Source organism: Oncorhynchus clarkii, chromosome 6 (genome assembly GCF_045791955.1).
Source record: "Oncorhynchus clarkii lewisi isolate Uvic-CL-2024 chromosome 6, UVic_Ocla_1.0, whole genome shotgun sequence".
Taxonomy (NCBI): Eukaryota; Metazoa; Chordata; class Actinopteri; order Salmoniformes; family Salmonidae; genus Oncorhynchus; species Oncorhynchus clarkii.
Genome location: NC_092152.1, coordinates 51,386,790 through 51,410,558, shown reverse-complemented (window position 1 = coordinate 51,410,558; position 23,769 = coordinate 51,386,790). Strand labels below are relative to the sequence as shown.

At 39.8% G+C, this 23,769-nt stretch overlaps 1 protein-coding gene across 1 annotated transcript in view; it reads right to left on the bottom strand.

Moving 5' to 3' along the window:
- The window catches only part of LOC139411278 (mitogen-activated protein kinase 8 interacting protein 1b), a 127,176-nt gene that overhangs the window by 5,741 nt on the left and 97,666 nt on the right, over positions 1-23,769 (bottom strand). The window contains exons 6-11 of the mRNA XM_071157348.1: positions 21,613-22,692; positions 15,464-15,539; positions 11,629-11,801; positions 3,217-3,320; positions 1,225-1,341; positions 231-301 (exon numbers count right to left, since the gene is read on the bottom strand). Coding sequence (XP_071013449.1) covers positions 231-301; positions 1,225-1,341; positions 3,217-3,320; positions 11,629-11,801; positions 15,464-15,539; positions 21,613-22,692 — 1,621 coding nt within the window. The remainder of the gene's footprint in view (positions 1-230; positions 302-1,224; positions 1,342-3,216; positions 3,321-11,628; positions 11,802-15,463; positions 15,540-21,612; positions 22,693-23,769) is intronic.

Sequence of the window (23,769 nt, the reverse complement as noted above, 5' to 3'; positions counted from 1 at the left end):
AAAAAAAAAAAATACAGAGGTAAGAGGAGTTTCCCCCAAGGGGGAACCAGGTTCCGGGAGTAAAATAATTTTGAAATGTATAAATGCAGATTTTACAATGGAAGGTTCCCAAAGTGATTCTCTTTCTCAATTTCCTCCACTGCCTGCATAACGACTCTCCCAAAAAGCACATTTTTATTTGAAAATGGTGAGCATGACTGGCAAAATGTCATCCTGGTGCAGGTACTTACTTGCTGTTCTTAGGGTGATATCCACAGAAGGAAACATTCTTCAACTGGAAGAAGTGGCTGCACTGGTTACTCTGTGATGAGAGAGAGAGAGAGACAGACAGACAGACAGACAGACAGACAGACAGACAGACAGATTGATTATATTATATTATATTATATTATAAACTAGTGCCGGATTTGCGTCCTTAAATTTTGGACTGACTTTCTTCATTTTGGGCTCAAAATAAGCGTATTGTCTGGGACCATGGGACCATTCCACTGCATTCTTTTTGAAGGGGGGTCAGTAACATTGGGCAACTGTGATGTCACAATGAAATGCACACTACATACAGTATGAATGCATCCTAATTCTTTGGTACAAACCTCATTGACCAAATTCTATGGCTCTGAAAAACAATTGTTGGGGGTAAAAAAAGTATCTACTCTCCATGTCAACAACTGCGTTTTGTCATGGAATTAGCTATCTGCTTACACCACATCATCTGTAGGAGCCATAGCTAGTGAACTTTATGATTGGTCAATTAGATATTAAAACAAATCATAGCCTTAATGTCAACAAAGAACCCACTGATGGTTACATAGCTTGACTTCAGTTTAGGTGGGCACCGCTATTGCCAGATGTAAATTCTCACTCTCCTCTATACAATACAACTGGATTATTATGTGTGGACTGCAATACACTTTAGTGCCCACACTGGAGTGTTATCAACCTTCTTTACTGGGAATATTCCCCCAGTGTGATCTTGCTGGTCAGAGGTTTGATTAAAAAGCTTCCATGTATCTAGTCTTGTCGTCGTACTTTGGTCCAAACTCAACTGCTGTCTTTCTAACATGCGCTGAGGGTGTGCCTGAAGAAGTGTGTGTGATGCAAATACATGTGTAGAGTGTGTACGTGTGTGTGCATAAATCTGAGTGTCTGTCTGTGTACCTGTCCTGTTTGTGTGGTGGGTGTGTGTATGTGTACAATGTGTGTATTTTAGTGTGAAAGTCTTACTTTGTCAGAGGCATAGTAGTCATCCTGGACTAGGAGCTTCACGCCTTTCACGTTGATCTCAAGGATACAAGACGAAGGTGGGTTATACTGCACTGTCATCCTCCTATTGGTGGCAATCTGGTGGCAATCAAAACAGCATCAGCATCCCTTGAAAAAAGCAGCAGCTGAAATGTCAGGCCTGGTTTAGATATTGAATGTATATGTAAAAAAAAAAAAAAAAAACTTCTGCGCCCTTATTCTATAATTGGAATTTAAAATGTGAACAGGGAAAGGAGACATAGGAAAGAGGTGGGTTATTAGTCTTAAAATTCTAGCGGCATCTCAGCTAGAAGTATACACTATATATACAAAAGTATGTGGATACCCCTTAAAATGAGTGGATTCAGCTATTTGAGCCACACCCGTTGCTGACCATAAACAAAACATTGGCAGTAGAATGGCCTTACTGAAGAGCTCAGTGACTTTCAACGTGGCACCATCATAGGATGCCACCTTTCGAACAAGTCAGTTTGTTCAATTTCTGCCCTGCTAGGGCTGCCCCGGTCAACTGTAAGTGCTATTATTGTAAAGTGGGAACATCTAGGAGCAACAACGTCTCAGCCGCGAAGTGGTAGGCCACACAAGCTCACAGAACGGGACTGTTGAGTGTAAAAATCATCTGTCCTCTGGAAGCAACGCCTGCACAAGAGCTTCATGAAATGGGTTTCCATGGGCGAGCAGCCGCACACAAGCTTAAGATCACCATGCGCAATGCCAAGCATCAGCTGGAGTGGAATGACGCTCGCCACCATTGGACTCTGGAGCAGTGGAAATGTGTTCTCTGGAGTGATGAATGATGCTTCAGGAGAACACTACCTGGATGCCAGGAGAATGCTACCTGCCCCAATGCATAGTGCCAACTGTAAAGGTTTATGAGAAATAATGATAATGATCTCTGGCTGTTTTTCATGGTTCAGGCTAGGCCCCATAGTTCCAGTGAAGGGAAATCTTAATGGTACAGCAAACATTGACATTCTAGACGATTCTGTGCTTCCAACTTTGTGGCAACATTTTGGAGAATGTCCTTCCCTTGCCTGTTTCGGCATGACAATGCCCCCGTGCCCAAAGCAAGGTCCATACAGAAATGGTTTGTCGAGATCGGTGTGGAAGAACTTGAATGGCCTTCACAGAGACCTAACCTCAACCCCATCAAAAACCTTTGGGATGAATTAGAATGCCGACTGCAAGCCAGACCTTATCGCCCAACATCACTGTCCAACCTCACTAATGCCTAGTTAAATAAAGGTTAAATAAATAAATACAAATAAATAATGCTCTTGTGGCTGAATGGAAGCAAGTCCCCACAGCAATGTTCCAACATCTAGTGGAAAGCCTTCCCAGAAGAGTGGAGGCTGTTATAGCAGCCAAGGGGGGACCAACTCCATATTAATGCCCATGATTTTGGAATGGGATGTTCGACAAGCAGGTGTACACATACGTTTGGTTATGTAGTGTAGCTATGAGCAATGGCTAATACCTCTTTTCAACCTGCCTCTGTCTTATTTTCTTTTCTACCTTGTTTTAATGATTTCCTCTCCTAACCTTTCTAATTTGTAATCTCAGATTCTTCTCCTGTCAATGCTTGTTTGTGTAATACAGGGTTGGGGTCAATTCTGAATTGAGATGCGAATTGCTCTTTAATTCCAATTCTATTCTTAAATTTGAATTTTGTTTTATTTGCCCACACCCTACAGGATATAGACTTTGAATTAGATTCTGAATTCCAACCCCAATCCTGGTGTAATAACACTATTTTCAATCATATTTTGTCCCCAATTATTTCCCATCTTCCTACTCCCTCCATTTGTCTCTTCATCCATCTGTCTCTTCCCCCCCCCCCTCTCAGTTAAAGTTTATGGTCTGCTTTGGTAATGTGCCAGATGACATCTCTCTCATACTCTTTCTACCCTCTCACTCTTTCTTTCACAAGAAAATGCACAGCACCGCCCATACCTTCTGCATAGCTGCACACAGAACATCGTTGCCTTTGTGGTAGGGTACTTGGACCGAGCCCAGGAATTTCATGTGGTACCTGTCTACCCAGTCACTGTTCTTCACTGTGTGGGGGAGGGGGGAAGGAGAGAGAAATAGAGAAATATGAAATATGGATGCTACAGTACATTTAAAGGCGCAATATGTAGAAATATCTCTGCCATTTCCTGGTTTCTAATGACAAATGCAATATATAATGTAGAGAATAATTGTACCGCCAATAACTGTCATGGACCGCATAAAGATTTATCCTAACCTGTTTTTGTATATTGCAGCTTAGTAACTAGCAACCACTTAACTATCCTCGAGGTAAGCAACATTCCATCCTTCACCATCCTGTAACTAATCATTTCATCATCTGTAAGTATTCATATTCCTTGTTAATGTGTGTTTATGTACTTATTATTTCATTATTATTTCTTGAAATCTAGCTGGGTAGATAGCCAATGAGCTGAGGTAAACGGCAATATATAACACAACCAATCCTGATAGGTTTTTTCGCGCGGCGTATTGACTGAAAGAAAACGATTTGAAGACAACAAGTAATGACATCATTGTGCACCAATGATTTGCCCGTTGTTTCGTTGATTGACTGTATTTTAACCCAATGACCACTGATCGTCTTGAAATCTAGCTGGGTAGATAGCCAATGAGCTGAGGTAAACGGCAATATGTAATGTGTTGGAAGACCAACCCATGTAGTAAACTCCGGCGTAAAGAGGGTCATTTGCCATTGAAGTTTCATACCGGAAGGAGCAATGCATGTTGCGCAGAGCGTTGTTTTGGTAAAGCGCATATTCAGCTGTTTATATATCAATCAGTATGGCGACTAAGTCAGGGAAAGCTAATTCTAAGTCTAGATATACAGATGTACACAGAATTTTAGAAGAAATTGATCGAGGACGATTCATTTAGCGATTCCCAAATGGAGGAATATTTTTTTAATGGAGAGGACATCGTTTTGGACTGGTAAGTTCTTCTCATGCTAATGCCGTTGTTTGAAATTAATAATATAATTTTTTGGGTGTGAAATGAAATAGCCTATTTGAGGCTGTTGAAGGGGAGGGCATGCCCACAACAATGGCCAAAGTGAAATGGAGACAGTAGATACAGCTGGTCTTTTGTAATATCATAAAGACAGTAGATCTAGCTGGTCTGTCATAATATAATAGAGACAGTAGATCTAGCTGAAATGTCATAATATAAATGAGACAGTAGATCTAGCAGGTCTATAATAATATATTCAACCTTGTGTTCCCTGTACTCTATATACTGCATATCTGTTTATTATTATTATACCTGTTGATACAGGGCTCATATGTGAAACTATTCTAACTGAACATTTACTTTCACAGTGACACTGACTCTGAATGGGAGCCCCCAGTGCCAAGGTGTCCATCCCCCACTGAAGCTGGTTCATCCAGCTCCTGCCACAAGTGGTGTTCATCTGCCCAGGCATCAGCAGCATAATATTGTCTGTAGAGGACTGAGGGTCTTCCAAATATTGAAAGTGTTATTTTGTAAATGTATATATTTTTTTTCTTCATGTTTTCTCTCTATTTTATGATGGGGTGTGTTAGAATACCATTTTGGTATTTTGTAAATAGTTATTCCATTCAAAATGTATAACTTCACCAATTTGGCCACTTGGGTACATTTGGGCTACTTATGTGGTACACCTGGGTCACTTCATGATAAATGTCATGTAGCACACTCATTTTCGAAGTTATCATTCTGAAACTTTGCACAAGTACTGTTGCCCTCATGTTTTTCACCGAAATTGTCCCCATCATCCTATCTAAATTTTTGTTTTATCTTGTTCATTTTAAAAACACGTTTTTTTTCATTGTATTATCTAAACCAGATCTATTGTGTTATATTCTCCTACATTCAATTCACATTTACGCAAACTTCAGAGTGTTTTCTTTCAAATGGTACCAAGAATATGCATATCCTTGGTTCTGTGCCTGAGCTACAGGCAGTTAGATTTGGGTATGTCTTCAGGCGGAAATGTAGGGGGGTAGCTCTAAGAGGTTTTAAAGTCCCCAGGAAATTCACAGTGTTAGGCAAGACTGCTTTATCTTCTTGTGCACCAGATGCATGGAATATTCTACAACCCATGCTTAATCTAGATATGTTAGTGCCACTGAATGAATTTAAAATATTGATGGGAGACTTTTACAGAGGAATGTAAATGTTTTTTTTATGGCTGGATCATGTTGATGTGTTGTATTGTTGTATGTTGTAATTATGTCATGTATTGATTGTTGCTGCCTTCTTGGCCAGGTTTCCCTTGATAAAGAGACTCTGGGTCTCGATGGGCTTTTCCTACATAAGAGACGCCGATGGCATTTGCTGTATGATTGATGAGGATCTCCATATTGCAAATGTACGGTCCCTTACTAGACGTAAATGTTTGTAAAATAGACCGATGGCCTCAGGCCGTGCCCCAGGGACAGATCTTCCGGGAAGTCATCAAATGAAGTCTCTCTGACATTTGGTCTCCATTTTATAAAATGTTACATTTTTGGTAATGTCTCCGCTGTTCTGGAAAATTCCACCAGATAGTAATTGGCTGCTTATTGCAAATGCACAAAACATCCCCAAAGTGACATGGCCATTTCTCCTAAACGGAAAAGACTTTGAAGACGAAACTCGGTGAGCACAGGTTTGACCAAATGGGCTTTTAGCCCAGAAACAAGATGGCATCGAGGCCTCAACGCTTTCTGAGTTAAGGCCCATTTTCTGGGATTAAAGGTAAAAAACGGTCATAGAGCGCTAATTTGACCGTTTCACGTCAAAGTACATGAGCCTACGGTGTCACTAAAAAAAGAACCAGACAGTTATCTGTCGTAACTTACGAGAAATCATACAATGTACAATTGGGGATAGTTAAAGAAATGTATTTTTTCCCCCAAAAACGTTATAGATCCAGTTGCAGCGTGTTCAGATGAATCAGTTAAGATGGGTTTTGGAGCTCTACGTGATTTGTGATTTTCTGAAATCACACAGTCAATGGGGAGTGACACAATGTGGGGCTAATAGACACACCGACCCTGCAATAGTTACCTGCGTTCGAACTACCAAAGAACTGTCAAGCCTAGAGCTCTGAAACTTTATATACATGTTCTAGAGTTTAAGTCGACCGTGCACGGTGAGTTATGTGGCTTTAGAAGGTTCCCAGGCAGAGAAACAGCCTTGTACATTTGCAATGACTTCAATTCATTTTGACTATCTCAAAATGATGACATTTAGAAAAGTCCCAGAGTCTCAAGACTTGGTGCATTGAAACCGCCTTGGCCCATAGAGACAGACCCTAAAGTTTCTGTGCTCTGTCAGGGACCCCGTAGCAACACCCAGAAAAAGTGCATTTTCAGCACTAATTAAGGTCGCTGCTCAGGCTCCGAATGACCTATCAAGCCACAGCTGGATAGGGAGCACCCCCCACCCGTGCCCATCTAATAGGGGTCATTTTGGACGTTTTTCAAAAAATCTTTAAAAAAACAACAGTCCCACTTCTCTCGTCAAATGTGATAAATATATTTGGGGCTTAACATAGTGATATATATATCATTTGGTCAGTATAAATGCCATTTGGACATGGTTCACAGACTTTTGAGTTTGGAAGCTGACTTCCTATGATCATATATGGCAAATGGACATAACATCTTATTTGGTACTATCAATACTTATGTATGGCATTTTGACATTTCTAATGCCATTTGGACATGGTTCACTGACTTTTGGGTTCGGAAACCAACTTCCTATGATCATATATGGCAAATGGACATAACATCCTGATTTGGCACTTTCAATACTTACAGTGCCTTGCGAAAGTATTCGGCCCCCTTGAACTTTGCAACCTTTTGCCACATTTCAGGCTTCAAACATAAAGATATAAAACTGTATTTTTTTGTGAATAATCAACAACAAGTGGGACACAATCATGAAGTGGAACGACATTTATTGGATATTTCAAACTTTTTTAACAAATCAAAAACTGAAAAATTGGGCGTGCAAAATTATTCAGCCCCTTTACTTTCAGTGCAGCAAACTCTCTCCAGAAGTTCAGTGAGGATCTCTGAATGATCCAATGTTGACCTAAATGACTAATGATGATAAATACAATCCACCTGTGTATCAAGTCTCCGTATAAATGCACCTGCACTGTGATAGTCTCAGAGGTCTGTTAAAAGCGCAGAGAGCATCATGAATAACAAGGAACACACCAGGCAGGTCCGAGATACTGTTGTGAAGAAGTTTAAAGCCGGTTTTGGATACAAAAAGATTTCCCAAGCTTTAAACATCCCAAGGAGCACTGTGCAAGCGATAATATTGAAATGGAAGGAGTATCAGACCACTGCAAATCTACCAAGACCTGGCAGTCCCTCTAAACTTTCAGCTCATACAAGGAGAAGACTGATCAGAGATGCAGCCAAGAGGCCCATGATCACTCTGGATGAACTGCAGAGATCTACAGCTGAGGTGGGAGACTCTGTCCATAGGACAACAATCAGTCGTATATTGCACAAATCTGGCCTTTATGGAAGAGTGGCAAGAAGAAAGCCATTTCTTAAAGATATCCATAAAAAGTGTCGTTTAAAGTTTGCCACAAGCCACCTGGGAGACACACCAAACATGTGGAAGAAGGTGTTTTGGTCAGATGAAACCAAAATGGAACTTTTTGGCAACAATGCAAAACGTTATGTTTGGCGTAAAAGCAACACAGCTCATCACCCTGAACACACCATCCCCACTGTCAAACATGGTGGTGGCAGCATCATGGTTTGGGCCTGCTTTTCTTCAGCAGGGACAGGGAAGATGGTTAAAATTGATGGGAAGATGGATGGAGCCAAATACAGGACCATTCTGGAAGAAAACCTGATGGAGTCTGCAAAAGACCTGAGACTGGGACGAAGATTTGTCTTCCAACAAGACAATGATCCAAAACATAAAGCAAAATCTACAATGGAATGGTTCAAAAATAAACATATCCAGGTGTTAGAATGGCCAAGTCAAAGTCCAGACCTGAATCCAATCGAGAATCTGTGGAAAGAACTGAAAACTGCTGTTCACAAATGCTCTCCATCCAACCTCACTGAGCTCGAGCTGTTTTTCAAGGAGGAATGGGAAAACATTTCAGTCTCTCGATGTGCAAAACTGATAGAGACATACCCCAAGCGACTTACAGCTGTAATCGCAGCAAAAGGTGGCGCTACAAAGTATTAACTTAACCTCTTGGAACTCCCCATACCGGATCCGGTATCAGGAATACAGACTCAAGCTCATTACCATAACGCAACGTTAACTATTCATGAAAATCGCAAATGAAATGAAATAAATATGCCATCTCGCAAGCTTAGCCTTTTGTAAACAAAACTGTCATCTCAGATTTTCAAAATATGCTTCTCAACCATAGGAAAACAATAATTTGTGTAACAGTAGCTAGCAAACAAAGGATTTAGCGTTAGCATTAGCGTTAGCATCCAGCACGCAACATTTCAACAAAAACATAAAAGCCTTCAAATAAAATCATTTACCTTTGAAGAACTTCTGATGTTTTCAATGAGGATACTCTCAGTTGGATAGCAGATGCTCAGTTTTTCCAAAAAGATTCTTTGTGTATTAGAAATAGCTCCGTTTTATACATCACATTTGGCTACCAAAAAAAACCCGAAAATTCAGTCCTCAAAACGCGAACTTTTTTCCAAATTAACTCCATAATATCGACTGAAAACATGGCAAACGCTGTTTAGAATCAATCATCAAGTGTTTTTCACATATCTCTTCATTGATACATCGTTCTTGGACACATGCTTTCTCCCCTGAATCAAATGGTAAAGTGGAAGCAGCTGGCAATTGCGCACCGAATTCGACGCAGGACACCAGGCGGACACTTGGAAAATGTAGTCTCTTATGGTCAATCTTCCAATGATATGCCTACAAATACGTCACAATGCTGCTAAGACCTTGGGCGAACGACAGAAAGTGTAGGCTCATTCCTTGCGCAATCACAGCCATATAAGGAGACAATGGAAAACAGAGCTTCAGAAATTCTGCTAATTCCTGGGTGATGCATCATCTTGGTTTCGCCTGTAGAATGAGTTCTGGGGCACTTACAGACAAAATCTTTGCAGATTCTGAAACTTCAGAGTGTTTTCTTTCCAAAACGGTCAAGAATATGCATAGTCGAGCATCTTTTCGTGACAAAATATCGCTCTTAAAACGGGAACGTTTTTTATCCAAAAATGAAATAGCGCCCCCAGAGATCCAACAGGTTAAGGGGGCTGAATAATTTTGCACGCCCAATTTTTCAGTTTTTGATTTGTTCAAAAAGTTTGAAATATCCAATAAATGTCGTTCCACTTCATGATTGTGTCCCACTTGTTGTTGATTCTTCACAAAAAAATACAGTTTTATATCTTTATGTTTGAAGCCTGAAATGTGGCAAAAGGTCGCAAAGTTCAAGGGAGCCGAATACTTTCGCAAGGCACTGTATGTATGGCATTTGGACATTTCTTATGACTTTTGGCCATGGTTCACTGACTTTTGACTTCCTTTTGTCATATATAGTAAATGGACAAAACATAGGCCTTATAATTCAAAGGTATGTTCATATCGTTGTTATATATGTATTATTATTAACACACAAAAAAACATTTATTTGAAAAACGGTCCAGAAAGCACTTTTTTTAGGAGTTGTGTTTTTTTAAACATTTTCAAATTTTCAAAATTTGACCCTTGGGTCTTGACTTCATGTCCATTTGCAATATGAACATTTATGGTGGCGTGAACTCGCCATCTTTGGGATTTTTTCTGTATGACACTTGGCATTAGCCATATGCCAGTTGCTATAAGCTTTGAATCAACTGCTGTGGTATTTGCGATTGTGTATATGTTTCGCCCAATGTTGCCATTCATTTTTGTCCATTTCATGGGGGTCTTCCCTCAACCTCTTAAGGCTCTCTTGAATTTTTTCAACATTTTGTTAAAAATCACGCAAAATTTCAACGTCCTGCTACTCATGCCAGGAACATAGTATATGCATATGATTAGTATGTGTGGATAGAAAACACTCTGAAGTTTCTAAAACAGGTTAAATCATGTCTGTGACTATAACAGAACGTGAATAGCAAGCGAAATCCCAAGAAAAACCTGTTCACAAAAAAAAAAACCAGTATCCATCTGCCAGTCTCTGAATGTCTATGGCAAGGGAAAATAGATAGCGGTCAGTTTACAGTTCCTAAAGCTTCCACACGATGTCGCCAGTACTGGCAATTAGATTGAAGTTAATCCTTGGTGGTATGAGAAATAGGCACTTCCTCTCGTCGAGTACACAACAGGAAGTTTATGGAAGAGAGAATGTGGACCATGATTTCAAGAGTAGCTGCTATTGAATACAGACCGCCCCGTGATCAATTTGATCGATTATTAACGTTTACTATTACCTAAAGTTGGGTTACAAAAGTCGTTTGAAGTGTTTTGTCAAAGTTTATAGGCAACTTTTTTAATTTAAAAAAATGACATTGCGTTTTGGAAAGTTGTTTTTTCCTGGATCAGACGGGCTATATAAATGGACATTTTGGGTATACATGGACGGATTTAATCGAAAAAAATACCCAATTGTGATGTTTATGGGACATATAGGAGTGCCAACAAAGAAGCTCGTCAAAGGTAATGAATGTTTTATATTTTATTTCTGCGTTTTGTGTAGCGCCGGCTACGCTAATTATTTTGTTTATCTCCCCTTCAGGTATTTCGGGGGGTTGCATGCTATCAGATAATAGCTTCTCATGCTTTCGCCGAAAAGCATTTTAAAAATCTGACATGTTGGCTAGATTCACAACGAGTGTAGCTTTAATTCAGTACCCTGCATGTGTGTTTTAATGAAAGTTTGAGTTTTATCGAGTACTATTAGCATTTGGCGTTGCGCATTTCCATTTCCTGTTGGCCAGGTGAGATGCTAGCGGTAAAGGTAAAAAAAAATATGACCTTACTTACAATGTCATGTGCTTGAATCATTTGGTTATGAGGATCAAACTATTTAATATTTGTGTTCCTTAAAGAGGCAATATGAAGTTGTTACATCTATTTTTAGACTTCTAATTTAATGATATACTGTAGGCCAATTGATTCTTGAAGAATATAATTTATACATTCTCATTAGCTTAGTTTTTAACTATCAGCTTGTTTTACTCCACTGTGTAAACATTTTAATTGTAAATATTCTCTAGTCCCATCCCTGTTTACCAAATCAGTGGCTGGGTGTTGGCTTTGTTATTGTTTGAACTACAGATTGCCCCTTTAAAGAGATACAAATACACATTTAGCATTTTAGCACTGTGTAAATAAGCAGGGATCAAAGCACTGCACCTTTGAAGCTCTCTGGCTCCTTGGCGACCTCTATGGCGTAGTAAGCAGGGAAGATGCCACAGGTGCCTGTACGCATGTTATAGCCTTCGTACCAGTAATCCTCTGCTTGTATCTCCACCAGTACAGGGTCATCCACCTCCAACTCCAGCTCATCATCATGGCGAGGGACAAACCTGTTGTCGTCACAGAAACAGGGACAAGCAGCCAGATATAACAACAAGTCAGATTTTAGAACCTGTTCATGCTTACAGAGGCAATTTGTTAACGATGTAACGTTCAAGTCCACACCTGTGCACTTTGGCTGGTAGCAGATACATAGCACTCAGCTTAGAAGATTCACAGATATTCTACTGAACTGCTTATAGTGGTCAAACACCATAGTTAAGAAATATTCCTGTACTTACAATGTCATGTGCTTGAATCATTTGATTATCAGGATCAAACTGTTTAATATTTGTCTTCCTTAAAGGGGCAATCTGCAGTTGCTACATACATTTATTTACTTTTGAATTAATTATGCAGTTGTATACCCATTGATTCTTGAAGAATATAACTTGCGTCATGAGCTTATTTCAACTGTCATACCCCATCATAACCCAAAATATAAGCGTGTTTTAATCTATTGTTTTGCAAACAGAGGGTTGCATGACAGTAATGAATGATCACTTGTCTTATACTGTTCAAATGTATGATGAAGTTACAAGTAATGGTAAAAGGCTCAACAAATTGAAACATTTCTGTGGTAGTACTTTCATGAATTTCACTGTATTGTTGGTCTGTTGAACACAGACCAACAATACACCAAACAACCTGTATTGAGCAGCCCGTTGGTTTTGCACATTCTGTGTCCAAATCAGTCAAACACACAATATTTATTGAAAATGTTATTTTGTTTTTTTACTTTCAGGGGGTCTGGGAATTTTCCGGAGATCCTTGACCTGCCAAATAACCTACATTTATTTAATTGTTTTTATGACTCCAGAACTTACCGGCTTGGGGATTCAAACCAGCAACCTTTTGGTTACTCGCCCAATGCTTAGTTTAAAGATAATTTACATTAGATCATCATAAGCTTAGCACAATTGCTGGAGGTCTACAGGTACACTAGACAGCTCCTCTCAAAAGCATGGAAAAATACCTTCAAGCTACTCCAAAGCTGGGCGTTTGGCACTTTCTATGTATTTTTACCAGTATATATAAACTATAATATTTCTATTCTATGTCACGGTCGTCATAAATAGGAGACCAAGGTGCAGCGTGGTAAGCGTACATTCTTCTTTAATTAAGAAAGAACACTGAACAAACTATCAAAACGAACCGTGAAGCTAATATGGCTAGTGCAGACAGGCAATTAAACATAGAATAAGAACCCACAAACTACCCAAGGAATATGGCTACGTAAATAGGGTCCCCAATCAGAGACAAAAATAAACAGCTGCCTCTGATTGAGAACCAATCTAGGCAACCATAGACATAAACACCTAGACTACCAAAACCCCTAGATATTCGAAAACACATAGACAATACAAAAACTAAACAAACCACGCTTGTCACACCCTGACCTAACCAAAATAATAAAGAAAACAAAGATAAATCCTCTTAAGTCTACCCCTTCCTTTTTCGAACATTCTGTTAAAAATCGCGCAACTTTTCAGCGTCCTGCTACTCATGCCAGGAATATAGTATATGCATATGATTAGTATGTGTGGATAGAAAACACTCTGAAGTTTCTAAAACTGGTTAAATCACGGCTGTGACTATAACAGATCGTGTGTTTCATTGAAAAACGCAAGAAAAACTGCTCTCTGAAAGCTACAAATAATTTCCATAAGTCACTTTCATGGGTTGTTAAAAGAGCACAAAATAATAATATAATTATGGATCACAACGAGTGTAGCTTTAATAATATAATTAAATAATAATAATTAAATAATTATGGATCTGCATGCAATTCATACAGATTCCACATGATGTCGCCATTGTCGTAATTTTCAATGGACTTTTTTGTTGGAAAATCCAACTAACAGGATTCCGTTTCTTCCGGTCTCCACCAGGATGGTTTGAATGTGCACATTGGCAGCCATTGATTTGCAGACGAGGAGCTATTGAATATACATCGCCCTGTAATAATTTTGATAGATTATAAACGTTTACTAATACTTAAAGTTGGATTACAAAAGTATTTCGAAGTGTTTTGTGAAAGTTTATCGTCGACTTTTTTAATTTTAAAAAATGACGCAGCGTTTAAAAACGATGTTTTTTTCTGAATGACACAGTTCCATAGAAAGCTATTTTGGGTATATATGGACCGATTTAAACGAAAAAAAGACCCAATAGTGATGTTTATGGGGCATATAGGAGTGCCAAGAAAGAAGCTCGTCAAAGGTAATGAATGTTTTATATTTTATTTCTGCGTTTTGTGTAGCGCCCGGATAAGCAAAGTCTTTGTTTACGTCGCATTCAGGCATTTTGAGGTGTTGCATGCTATCAGATAATAGCTTCTCATGCTTTCGCCGAAAAGCATTTTAAAAATCTGACTTGTTGGCTAGGTTCACAACGAGTGTAGCTTTAATTCAATACCCTGTATGTGAATTTTGATTAAGGTTTGAGTTTTAACGAGTACATTTAGCATTTAGCGTAGCGCATTTGCATTTCCAGGTGCCTAGTTGAGACATCTGCGTCTCAAGTAGGATCAAGAAGATAACTAAGGTCAGGGCGTGACATTCTCGTTGTTTTAAATGCAATTATACACATTTCATTAATCTGCCGTAGGTGCAAGAAAAGGCTATGTGCAACCTCTCTCCACACAGCCAGCCAGCTGCGACAACAGGACAGCGCTTCAGTTCTGAGCTAGATAGCTGTCCAATATAGTTTGTGAGTGTATTGTGAGAATTTATAAACCAACCAACCAGCTTTGGAATAGTTAGAAGGTATATTTCCCTGCTTTTGAGAGGAGCTGGTTACTGTACCTGGAGAATTCCAGCAATTGAGCTATGCTAACGATAAGCTAATGTCAATTACCTTCAAACTGCATGCAGAGACATAAAAATGATGTTGAATTCATCGGACTAGGTAAGTAGAATAAAGAGCTACTGTAAATCCCCAAATCTCGCAGTATCCCTTTAAAAAGGAATAGTTTCACCATATTAAAACGAGATTTCAGTTCAACAGGGGTTGACCTTAGTTTTCACCATCATTGTAAAGTTATGAGAAATGTTGTGGTTAAATGGGTTGAAATCTTCCTAGAAGTCGGAAAAACCTGGCTTCCAAAATGCAGAATTTTGGCACTTTATGAACAATGCATAGACCTGTCCATATGGTCTATATTAAAGAAAACTTAATTTTAATATACTGTAATAGTCTTTTAAAATGCAATATTTGTGCACAATTTCTACTTAACATATCAAAAGAACTCAAAATGTACTCTATTTGTAGAACGATGCAACTATGCATAGGTTTTTCTGCTCTACTGATACCAAGAGACCCATTTGGCCTGTCAAATCTATATGTCATGGAGCATAACTTATAAGTCACATTACTAAATGCTACAAAGCAAGGCCAAAGTGTAAATGGTCAATTACTTTAGTGGTTAAGATTACCTAAGTCATCTGAGTAAGTATGACGGGTTAGAGGTCTTTGCTTATTAATCAGTGTTAAGATATAGTTATGGGTTCAATTCCCACATCAGCTATATACTGAAATTATGTGTTTAATGAGTATCTTTGTATAAATACTTGCCAAATTTCATTAGCAATAGTGCAGGTGACGTCGACGACAATGATGATGGTGACCAAGACAATGATGATGTGATGATGATAATAAAGGTGTATCTCACCTGTAGACGGCTCTGTGACTCTGTTCCCTCTCTTCCCCATTTATGAGGCAGGAGAACAAGCCAAACGGCTCTGCACCTGGAGAAGTCGGGAGGAAAATTGTTTTTGTTTTTATTCTGAAGTACTGTTTCCAAAGTATACCTAACAGAATACACACTGTACTTACAATAATCGCTTATTTTATTTATCCTTTATTTAATAAAAGGTATCCCGCAAGCGTCTACTCTGGGTTCAGTACTTTTTAATATCTACAGTGCCTTCAGAAAGTATTCATATACCCTTGACTTATTCCACATTCTGTTGTGTGTACAGCCTGGATTAAATTGATGTTCTCTTCCATCTACTCATAATACCCCATAATGACAAAGTGAAAAATATTTGAAGACATTTTTTCAAATGTATTGAACATTAAATGCATAAATATGGTGAATACATAAGTATTCACACCCCTGAATCAATACTTTGTAGAAGCACCTTTGGCGGCAAATGCAGCGGTAAATCTTTTTGGTTAAGTCTAAGAGCTTTGCACACATGGATTGTACAATATTTGCCCATTATTCTTTTAAAAATTCTTCAAGTTGATTGTTGGTCATTGGTCACAGCCATTTTCCAGTTTTGCCAAAAAGTTCCAAACCAATTTAAATCAAAACTGTAACTAGGCCACTCTGGTACATTCAATGGCGTCTTGGTAAGCAACTCCAGTGTAGATTTTTTTCTTTTTTCTGGACACTCTTCCGTAAAGCCCAGCTCTGTGGAGTGTATGGCTTAAAGTGGTCCTATGGACAGATACTTTAATCTTAGTTGTGGAGCTTTGCAGCTCCTTCAGTGTTATCTTTGGTATCTTTGTTGCCTCTCTGATTAATGCCCTTCTTGCGTGGTCCGTGAGTTTTGATGGGCGACCCTCTCTTGGCAGGTTTGTTGTGGTGCCATATTCTTTCAATTTTTTAATAATGGATTTAACGGTGCTCTGTGGGTTCTTCAACATTTCAGATATGTTTTAATAACCCAACCCTGATCTGTACTTTTCCACAACTTTGTCCCTGACCTGTTTGGAGAGCTCATTGGTCTTCACATGGTGCCACCTGCTTGGTGGTGTTGCAGACTGGGGCCTTTCAGAACAGGTGTATACAGTTGAAGTCAGAAGTTTAAATACACTTAGGTTGGAGTCATTAAAACTTGTTTTTCAACCACTCCACAAATTTCTTGTTAACAAACTATAGTTTTGGCAAGTCTGTCAGGACATCTACTTAATTCATGACACAAATGATTTTTGTTTACAGACATATTATTTCACTTATAATTCACTGTATCACAATTCCAGTGGGTGAGAAGTTTACATACACTAAGTTGACTGTGCCTTTAAACAACTTGGAAAATTCCAGAAATTATGTCATGGCTTTAGGAGCTTCTGGTAGGCTAATTGACATCATTTGAATCAATTGGAGCTGTTCCTGTGGATGTATTTCAAGGCCTACCTTCAAACTCAGTGCCTATTTGCTTGACATCGTGGGAAAATAAAAATAAATCAGCCAAGACCTCAGAAAAAGATTTGTAGACCTCCACAAGTCTGGTTCATCCTTGGGAGCAATTTACAAATGACTGAAGGTACCACATTCATCTGTACTCACAATAATACGCAAGTATAAACATCATGGGACCACATAGCCGTCATACCGCTCAGGAAGGAGATGCGTTCTGTCTCTTAGAGATGAACGTACTTTGGTGCAAAAAGTGCAAATCAATCAAGAACAACAGCAAAGGATATTGTGATGATGCTGGAGGAAACAGGTACAAAAGTATCTATATCCACAGTAAAACGAGTCCTATATTGACATAACCTGAAAGGCCGTTCAGCAAGGAAGAAGCCACTGCGCAAAAACTGCCATAAAAAAAGCCAGACTACGGTTTGCAACTGCACATTTGGACAAAGATTGTAATTTTTGGTGAAATGTTCTCTGGTCTGATGAAACAAAAATAGAACTGTTTGGCCATAATGACCAGCGTTATGTTTGGATGAAAAAGGGGGAGGCTTGCAAGCCGAAGAACACGATCCCAACTGTGAAGCACGGGGGTGGCAGCATCATGTTGTGGGGGTGCTTTGCTGCAGGAGGGGCTGGTGCACTTCACAAAATAGATGGCATCTTGAGGCAGGAAAATGATGTGGATATATTGAAGCAATATCTCAAGACATCAGTCAGGAAGTTAAAGCTTGGTCACAAATGGGTCTTCCAAATGGACAATGACCCCAAGCATACTTCCAAAGTTGTGGCAAAATGGCTTAAGGACAACAAAGTCAAGATGTTGGAGTGGCCATCACAAAGCCCTGACCTCAATCCTATAGAAAATGTGTGGGTAGAACTGAAAAAGTGTGTGCGAGCAAGGACACCTACAAACCTGATTCAGTTACACCAGCTCTATCAGGAGGAATGGACAAGATTCACCCAAAATTGTGGGAAGCTTGTGGAAGGCTACCCAAAATGTTTGACCCAAGTTAAACAATTTAAAGGTAATGCTAGCAAATAGTAATTGAGTGTATGTAAACTTCTGACCCACTGGGAATGTGATGAAAGAAATAAAAGCTGAAATAAATAATTATATCTACTATTTTTCTGACATTTCACATTCTTAAAATAAAGTGGTGATCCTAACTGAACTAAGACAGGGATTTTTTACTAGGATTAAATGTCAGGAATTGTGAAAAACTGAGTTTAAATGTATTTGGCTAAGGTGTATGTAAACTTCCAACTACACCTGTATATACTAAGATCGTGTGAAACTTAGATTGCACACAGGTGGAAATCATTTAACTAATTATGTGACTTCTAAAGGTAATTGGTTGCACCAGATCTTATTTAGGGGCTTCATAGCAAAGGGGGTGAATACATATGCATGTGCCACTTTTCTGTTATTTTAAATTTTTTGAAACAAGTCATTTTTTTTCATTTCACTTCACCAATTTGGACTACTTTGTGTATGTCCATTACATGAAATCCAAATAAAAATACATTTAAATTACAGGTTTTAATGCAACAAAATAGGTAAAAAGCTAAGGGGATGAATACTTTTGCAAGGCACTGTACATAGACTTGAAATTACTGGCCACTTTTATAAATGGAACACTGGCCACTTTAATAATGTTTACACATCTTGCATTACTCATTTCATATGTACGGTATATACTGTATTCTATTCTACTGTATCTTAGTCTATGATGCTCTGACATTGCTCGTCCATATGTTTATATATTCTTAATTCCATTCCTTTACTTAGATTTGTGTGAATTGGGAATATGTTGTGAAATTGTTAGATGTTACTTGTTAGATGTTACTGCACTGTCGGAGCTAGAAACAAGAACTTCACTATACCCGCAATAACATCTGCTAAACACTTGTATGTGACAATACATTTGATTTGATTTGATAGCAGACTTCCTTTTATCAAGGGTGACAGGTTTTCTCTATGAAAAAGTAGGCTGGGCCTCTGACGTCGAATAGGTCGAAACATTACATGCTGTTCATTTATCAAGCTCCTTCGCAAAAACTCCAGCATTACTCAAATTATTACTAACCTAAAGAAGTACGAGATACCATACCCGGTCACAGCTAGCTTCTGTCCTCCTCTGGGTACATTGACTTCAACACACAACCAAGGAGGCTCATGATTCTCAACACCTTCCATAGGCTTACACCATAATTATGACAACTTCCGGAGGACGCCCAGGACATCTCCAACCTATCAGAGCTCTTGCAGCATTGCACTGACATGTTGTCCACCCAATCGAAGGAACAGATAATTAATCTAGTACTGATAGCATAAACTACAGCTAGCTAGCACTGCAGTGCATACAATGTGGTGAGTAGTTGACTCAAAGAGAGAAAAAGACAATAGTTTAACAGTTTTGAGAGAAAGAGAGCTAGCTATATTTCGTAATATATATTTTTTCACTTTCACTTTCTTAGCTAGAGTGTAACGTAGCTAGCTAGTTTAGCCTACTCAAACACCCGGCTCAGACAGAGAGGGATGCTATATTAGAAAGCTGGCTATAGCTATCCAACACTGGAACTATTACAAGTCAAAGTAAGCTTCTGGTTGTATTAATTTATTGACACTGGGGCCTGCCGGTGTAACTGCTGATGATTGTACACTGTACTGCATGATTGTAGTGGGTTTACTAACACATTAGTTCTAGTAGCTATGTTATCTATGATGCGACAACGTTATAGGCTGTGTGAAGCAGTTAGCGGTCATGATATAAAGGTTTGGCTTGGAAAAGTTTTGTTGCCTGGTCACAGACAGCTGATGTGTTGTGCACTGAAGTCCACACACTTAGGGAAAAGGTGAGAGGAGGAGAGAGAGTAGATAGATGCGAGGAATTATATGCTGTATACAACGAGCTGTTTGTATGCTACTATGAAATTGAACTTTGTTTGAGCGCGATTAGGGGTGTATTCATTGCGCAGATTCTGTTGAATAACGTTTCTTAAACAGAAGCAAACAGAACAAAACAGGGATATACATACCAGAATTTGTCCAATAGAAACTGTTGTTTGCCACTGTTGGACTAATGATTACACCCTAGATCAGCTAGGTAAAGGCAAGAGTGTGCAAGGCGGTATTGAAGTGTCAGTGTCTGTCAGCTTGATTACTAAAAATTATATCGACCTGTGCACCTACATGGTAAACTTTCATTCATAGGCTAGGTTGTTGCAACCTCATAAGGGGTACAGGCAAAATTCAAGTACAGTATGATGTAGTAGCCTAAACCTATCGATGTTACATTGAGCTGGGTCACTGGAATATGAATGGCAGTCATCCAATATGCTATGTCCAATAAACCAAAGGCGCCAGGCGATGTTCATGAAAAAATGTATCATCCTCCCTCATCTTAAATTGTACCGACCGTCACTGATTGAGACACAAAAAGTATCTCTAGCTTAACCTCTTTGATCTCTAGGGGCGCTATTTCATTTTTGGATAAAAAACGTTCCCGTTTTAAGCGCGATATTTTGTCACGAAAAGATGCTCGACTATGCATATTCTTGACAGTTTTTGAAAGAAAACACTCTGAAGTTTCAGAATCTGCAAAGATATTGTCTGTAAGTGCCCCAGAACTCATTCTACAGGCGAAACCAAGATGATGCGTCAACCAGGAAATGAGCAGAATTTCTGAAGCTCTGTTTTCCATTGTCTCCTTATATGGCTGTGTTTGCGCAAGGAATGAGCCTACACTTTCTGTCGTTCCCCCAAGGTGTTAGCAGCATTGTGACGTATTTGTAGGCATATCATTGGAAGATTGACCATAAGAGACTACATTTTCCAAGTGTCCGCCTGGTGTTCCTGCGTCGAAATTGGAGCGTAAAGCCAGGTGCAATTATTTTTCCATTTGAGAGCAAGGAGAAACCAGGCTTCCACGAAGGATATATCATTGAAGAGATATGTGGAAAAACACCTTGAGGATTGATTCTAAACCACGTTTGCCATGTTTCAGTCGATATTATGGAGTTAATTTGGAAAAAAGTTTGCGTTTTGAGGGCTGAATTTTCGTTTTATTTGAAGGCTTTACTTGTTTTTGTGATAGTTGCCTGCTAAATGCTAACGCTAATGCTAACGCTAAATGCTACGCTAGCTAGCTACTGTTACACAAATGATTGTTTTCCTATGGTTGAAAAGCATATTTTGAAAATCTGAGATGACAGTGTTGTTAACAAAAGGCTAAGCTTGAGAGATAGCATATTTATTTCATTTCATTTGCGATTTTCATGAATAGTTAACGTTGCGTTATGGTAATGAGCTTAGGTCTATAAATAGAATCCCGGATCCGGGTTTGGTCGTCGCAACAGGTTAAGTTAAACTGGATTTTCATGGGAATTTGTTTTATTATGTTACTTAGATTGATACATGGGTGAGTCAATAGACTAAGGATTAAAATGTTGTAACTTTTAATGGCGTCATCGGACAGAACTTTTGAACTTTATATTTGTTTCTACAAAACTTAGAAATGCTCCGTTTTCACATATGTTGACACTGGTTTTGTGCTGGAGATAATGAATATGATGTTAAAAAGTGATTGAGTTGCCCTTTAAGCCTAACGTAAGAAACTGCAGTGTCTGAACACAAGATGGTGTCATTCTGGTTCAGTGGTGGTACCTACTGGATGATCGTGACCGTCCGTTCATGAAGATGTTGAGGAACTTCTTAGAGAAGTGCAAGTTCGCCTCCGGGGTGGAGTCCTCTGACAGACAGGCGGGGGCTTCTCTCCTCACCCTTCTCACTCTCTCCTCCTCCTCCTCCTCTTTCTCTTCTTCCTCTTCCTCCTTATACTTCTCCCCTATGGCCGACTCATACGGAGACGAGACGCAGTTGTCGTAGACGGTCGCAGAGTTGCTGTCGTCGCTGTAACATTGGTAACACTGCCTCAGACTTACCAGTTCGAGCTGCGCGTGCTCGTCCACAACGAGTGTGTACTTCACAGAGTCGTAAGACAGACCACTCGCTTCCGAGCTCATCAAAGTACTCGTGGGGGCACCACAGCCACCACGTCCCAAATACTGCCTGCCTCCCACAACACTTACCCTCTCATCCTCACCCTCTACCCCAAATGTCTCATCTTGGGCATCAACATACTCCACCCCTGCCCCTGCCCTCACCATCGCCCCTGCTCCTCCTTCCCTCAGGCCGAGGTTCAGGGCTAAGCCTGGGGGTTCCATGGGGAGGGCGGTAGAGGGAGGGGTGAAGAGAGCCTCCACATAGGAGGCGTAGGAGGGAGGGGGCATGTAAACCTCATCCTCCTCACAAATGGAAGGGTTGGTCCGGTCGGGCAGAGGCTGGTAAGGGGGCGGGCCCTCGTTGTCAGAGCTGATTGACATGCGTCCGTGCTCTGGCTGCTGGGACAGGAATGGGTGGTCCTGCTCGGAATGGTGCACGGGAGTCAGATAGATCTCCTCGGTGGGTTCTAGGCGTACATCTGTGTGATAGCGGATCTTCTCTCTGTGTGTCCCTGGGGGGCCCAGAGGTGCGAGTGTGTAGTTTTGGGGAGGTGGGGGTGCTGGGGGCTTCTCCGGCAGTTTGGAACGTGTCCCCGCTGTGGAGCTCTCGGTGTGTCCAGAGGTGTGTTTGTATCTGCAGGGAGTGTCAGTGGATGTGCCGCGGTCCTTGGTCTGCGTCCCACCTCCGTGCTGCAGCTTGTCCTCGTCGCTTAGACAGCTGTGCTCATGGGGAGAGATCAGCCCGCCTGGGGGAGGGAGACAGACAGAGACCCAAGCATTCACAGACAGACATACAAGAAGACACAAAGACAGACATATCCACACATGTACACATTAACATAGAAAATACACAAACACAAACAAGGGCACATAACATATATCCTAGTGGTTAGAGTGTTGGGCCAGTAACCGAAATGTTGCTAGATCGAATCCCTGAGCTGACATGGTAAAAATCTGTCGTTTTGCCCCTGAGCAAGGCAGTTAACCCACTGTTCCTAGGCCGTCATTGTAAGTAATATTTTTTTCTTAACTGACTTGCCTAGTTAAATTAAAAATAGAACAGATGGAAACTTATGCAGCAGTTCACATACAGTACACACAGACAGTGCAAATACAGATCAACATGCACAGACAAACACACACAAATATCAGAAATGTCTAGTTGGTTAGGTAACACTGGGATTACACTCTTAATCCACGTTACTCATCATATTCAGTGGGCAGCAAATAGAATGTGATTGACCTAGTACGTCATAATCCATTGTCAAAAACTATTAGAGCCTTGCAGGGATGCTGTCACTGCTATCAGAGGACACTAATACATGCTTTGAGAGCAATGTATAAAAACATTTTAATAAATTAAGTTATAATTACAACGATTACTAATGATTGGGGGTGTGAAGCAATGAAGAGAGTCAGATATTGTCATTATAAGGAGACACATGTATCCCGGAGAGCATGCAGTTGGCCAATACAGAAAATTGTACCAGGAAGTGACATTGGAATGGAGAACTATATTTTTCAAGAGATATCTGATCAAGAAAACAGCAATATAAAGCATCAAACCAAATTGGTACTAGTGGACCTAAAGATGACACGGTTATATATTAGAGAGACAGATGTAACTTCAAAAGAACGGTTTATGTGTATGTGCGTCAAGAATAAAAAGTCAACCATTTTCTATTTGATTTTGCTATTCTTTCTGTCCATACACATTTAGTGACAGCTAGGGTAATAGAAGCTTCATAGTTGTGCAGCACTGGCCATCTTTTTAACATCTGAGTCGGCGGTGCTAGTCGGTAACTCAAAATACTCTCTGCTAG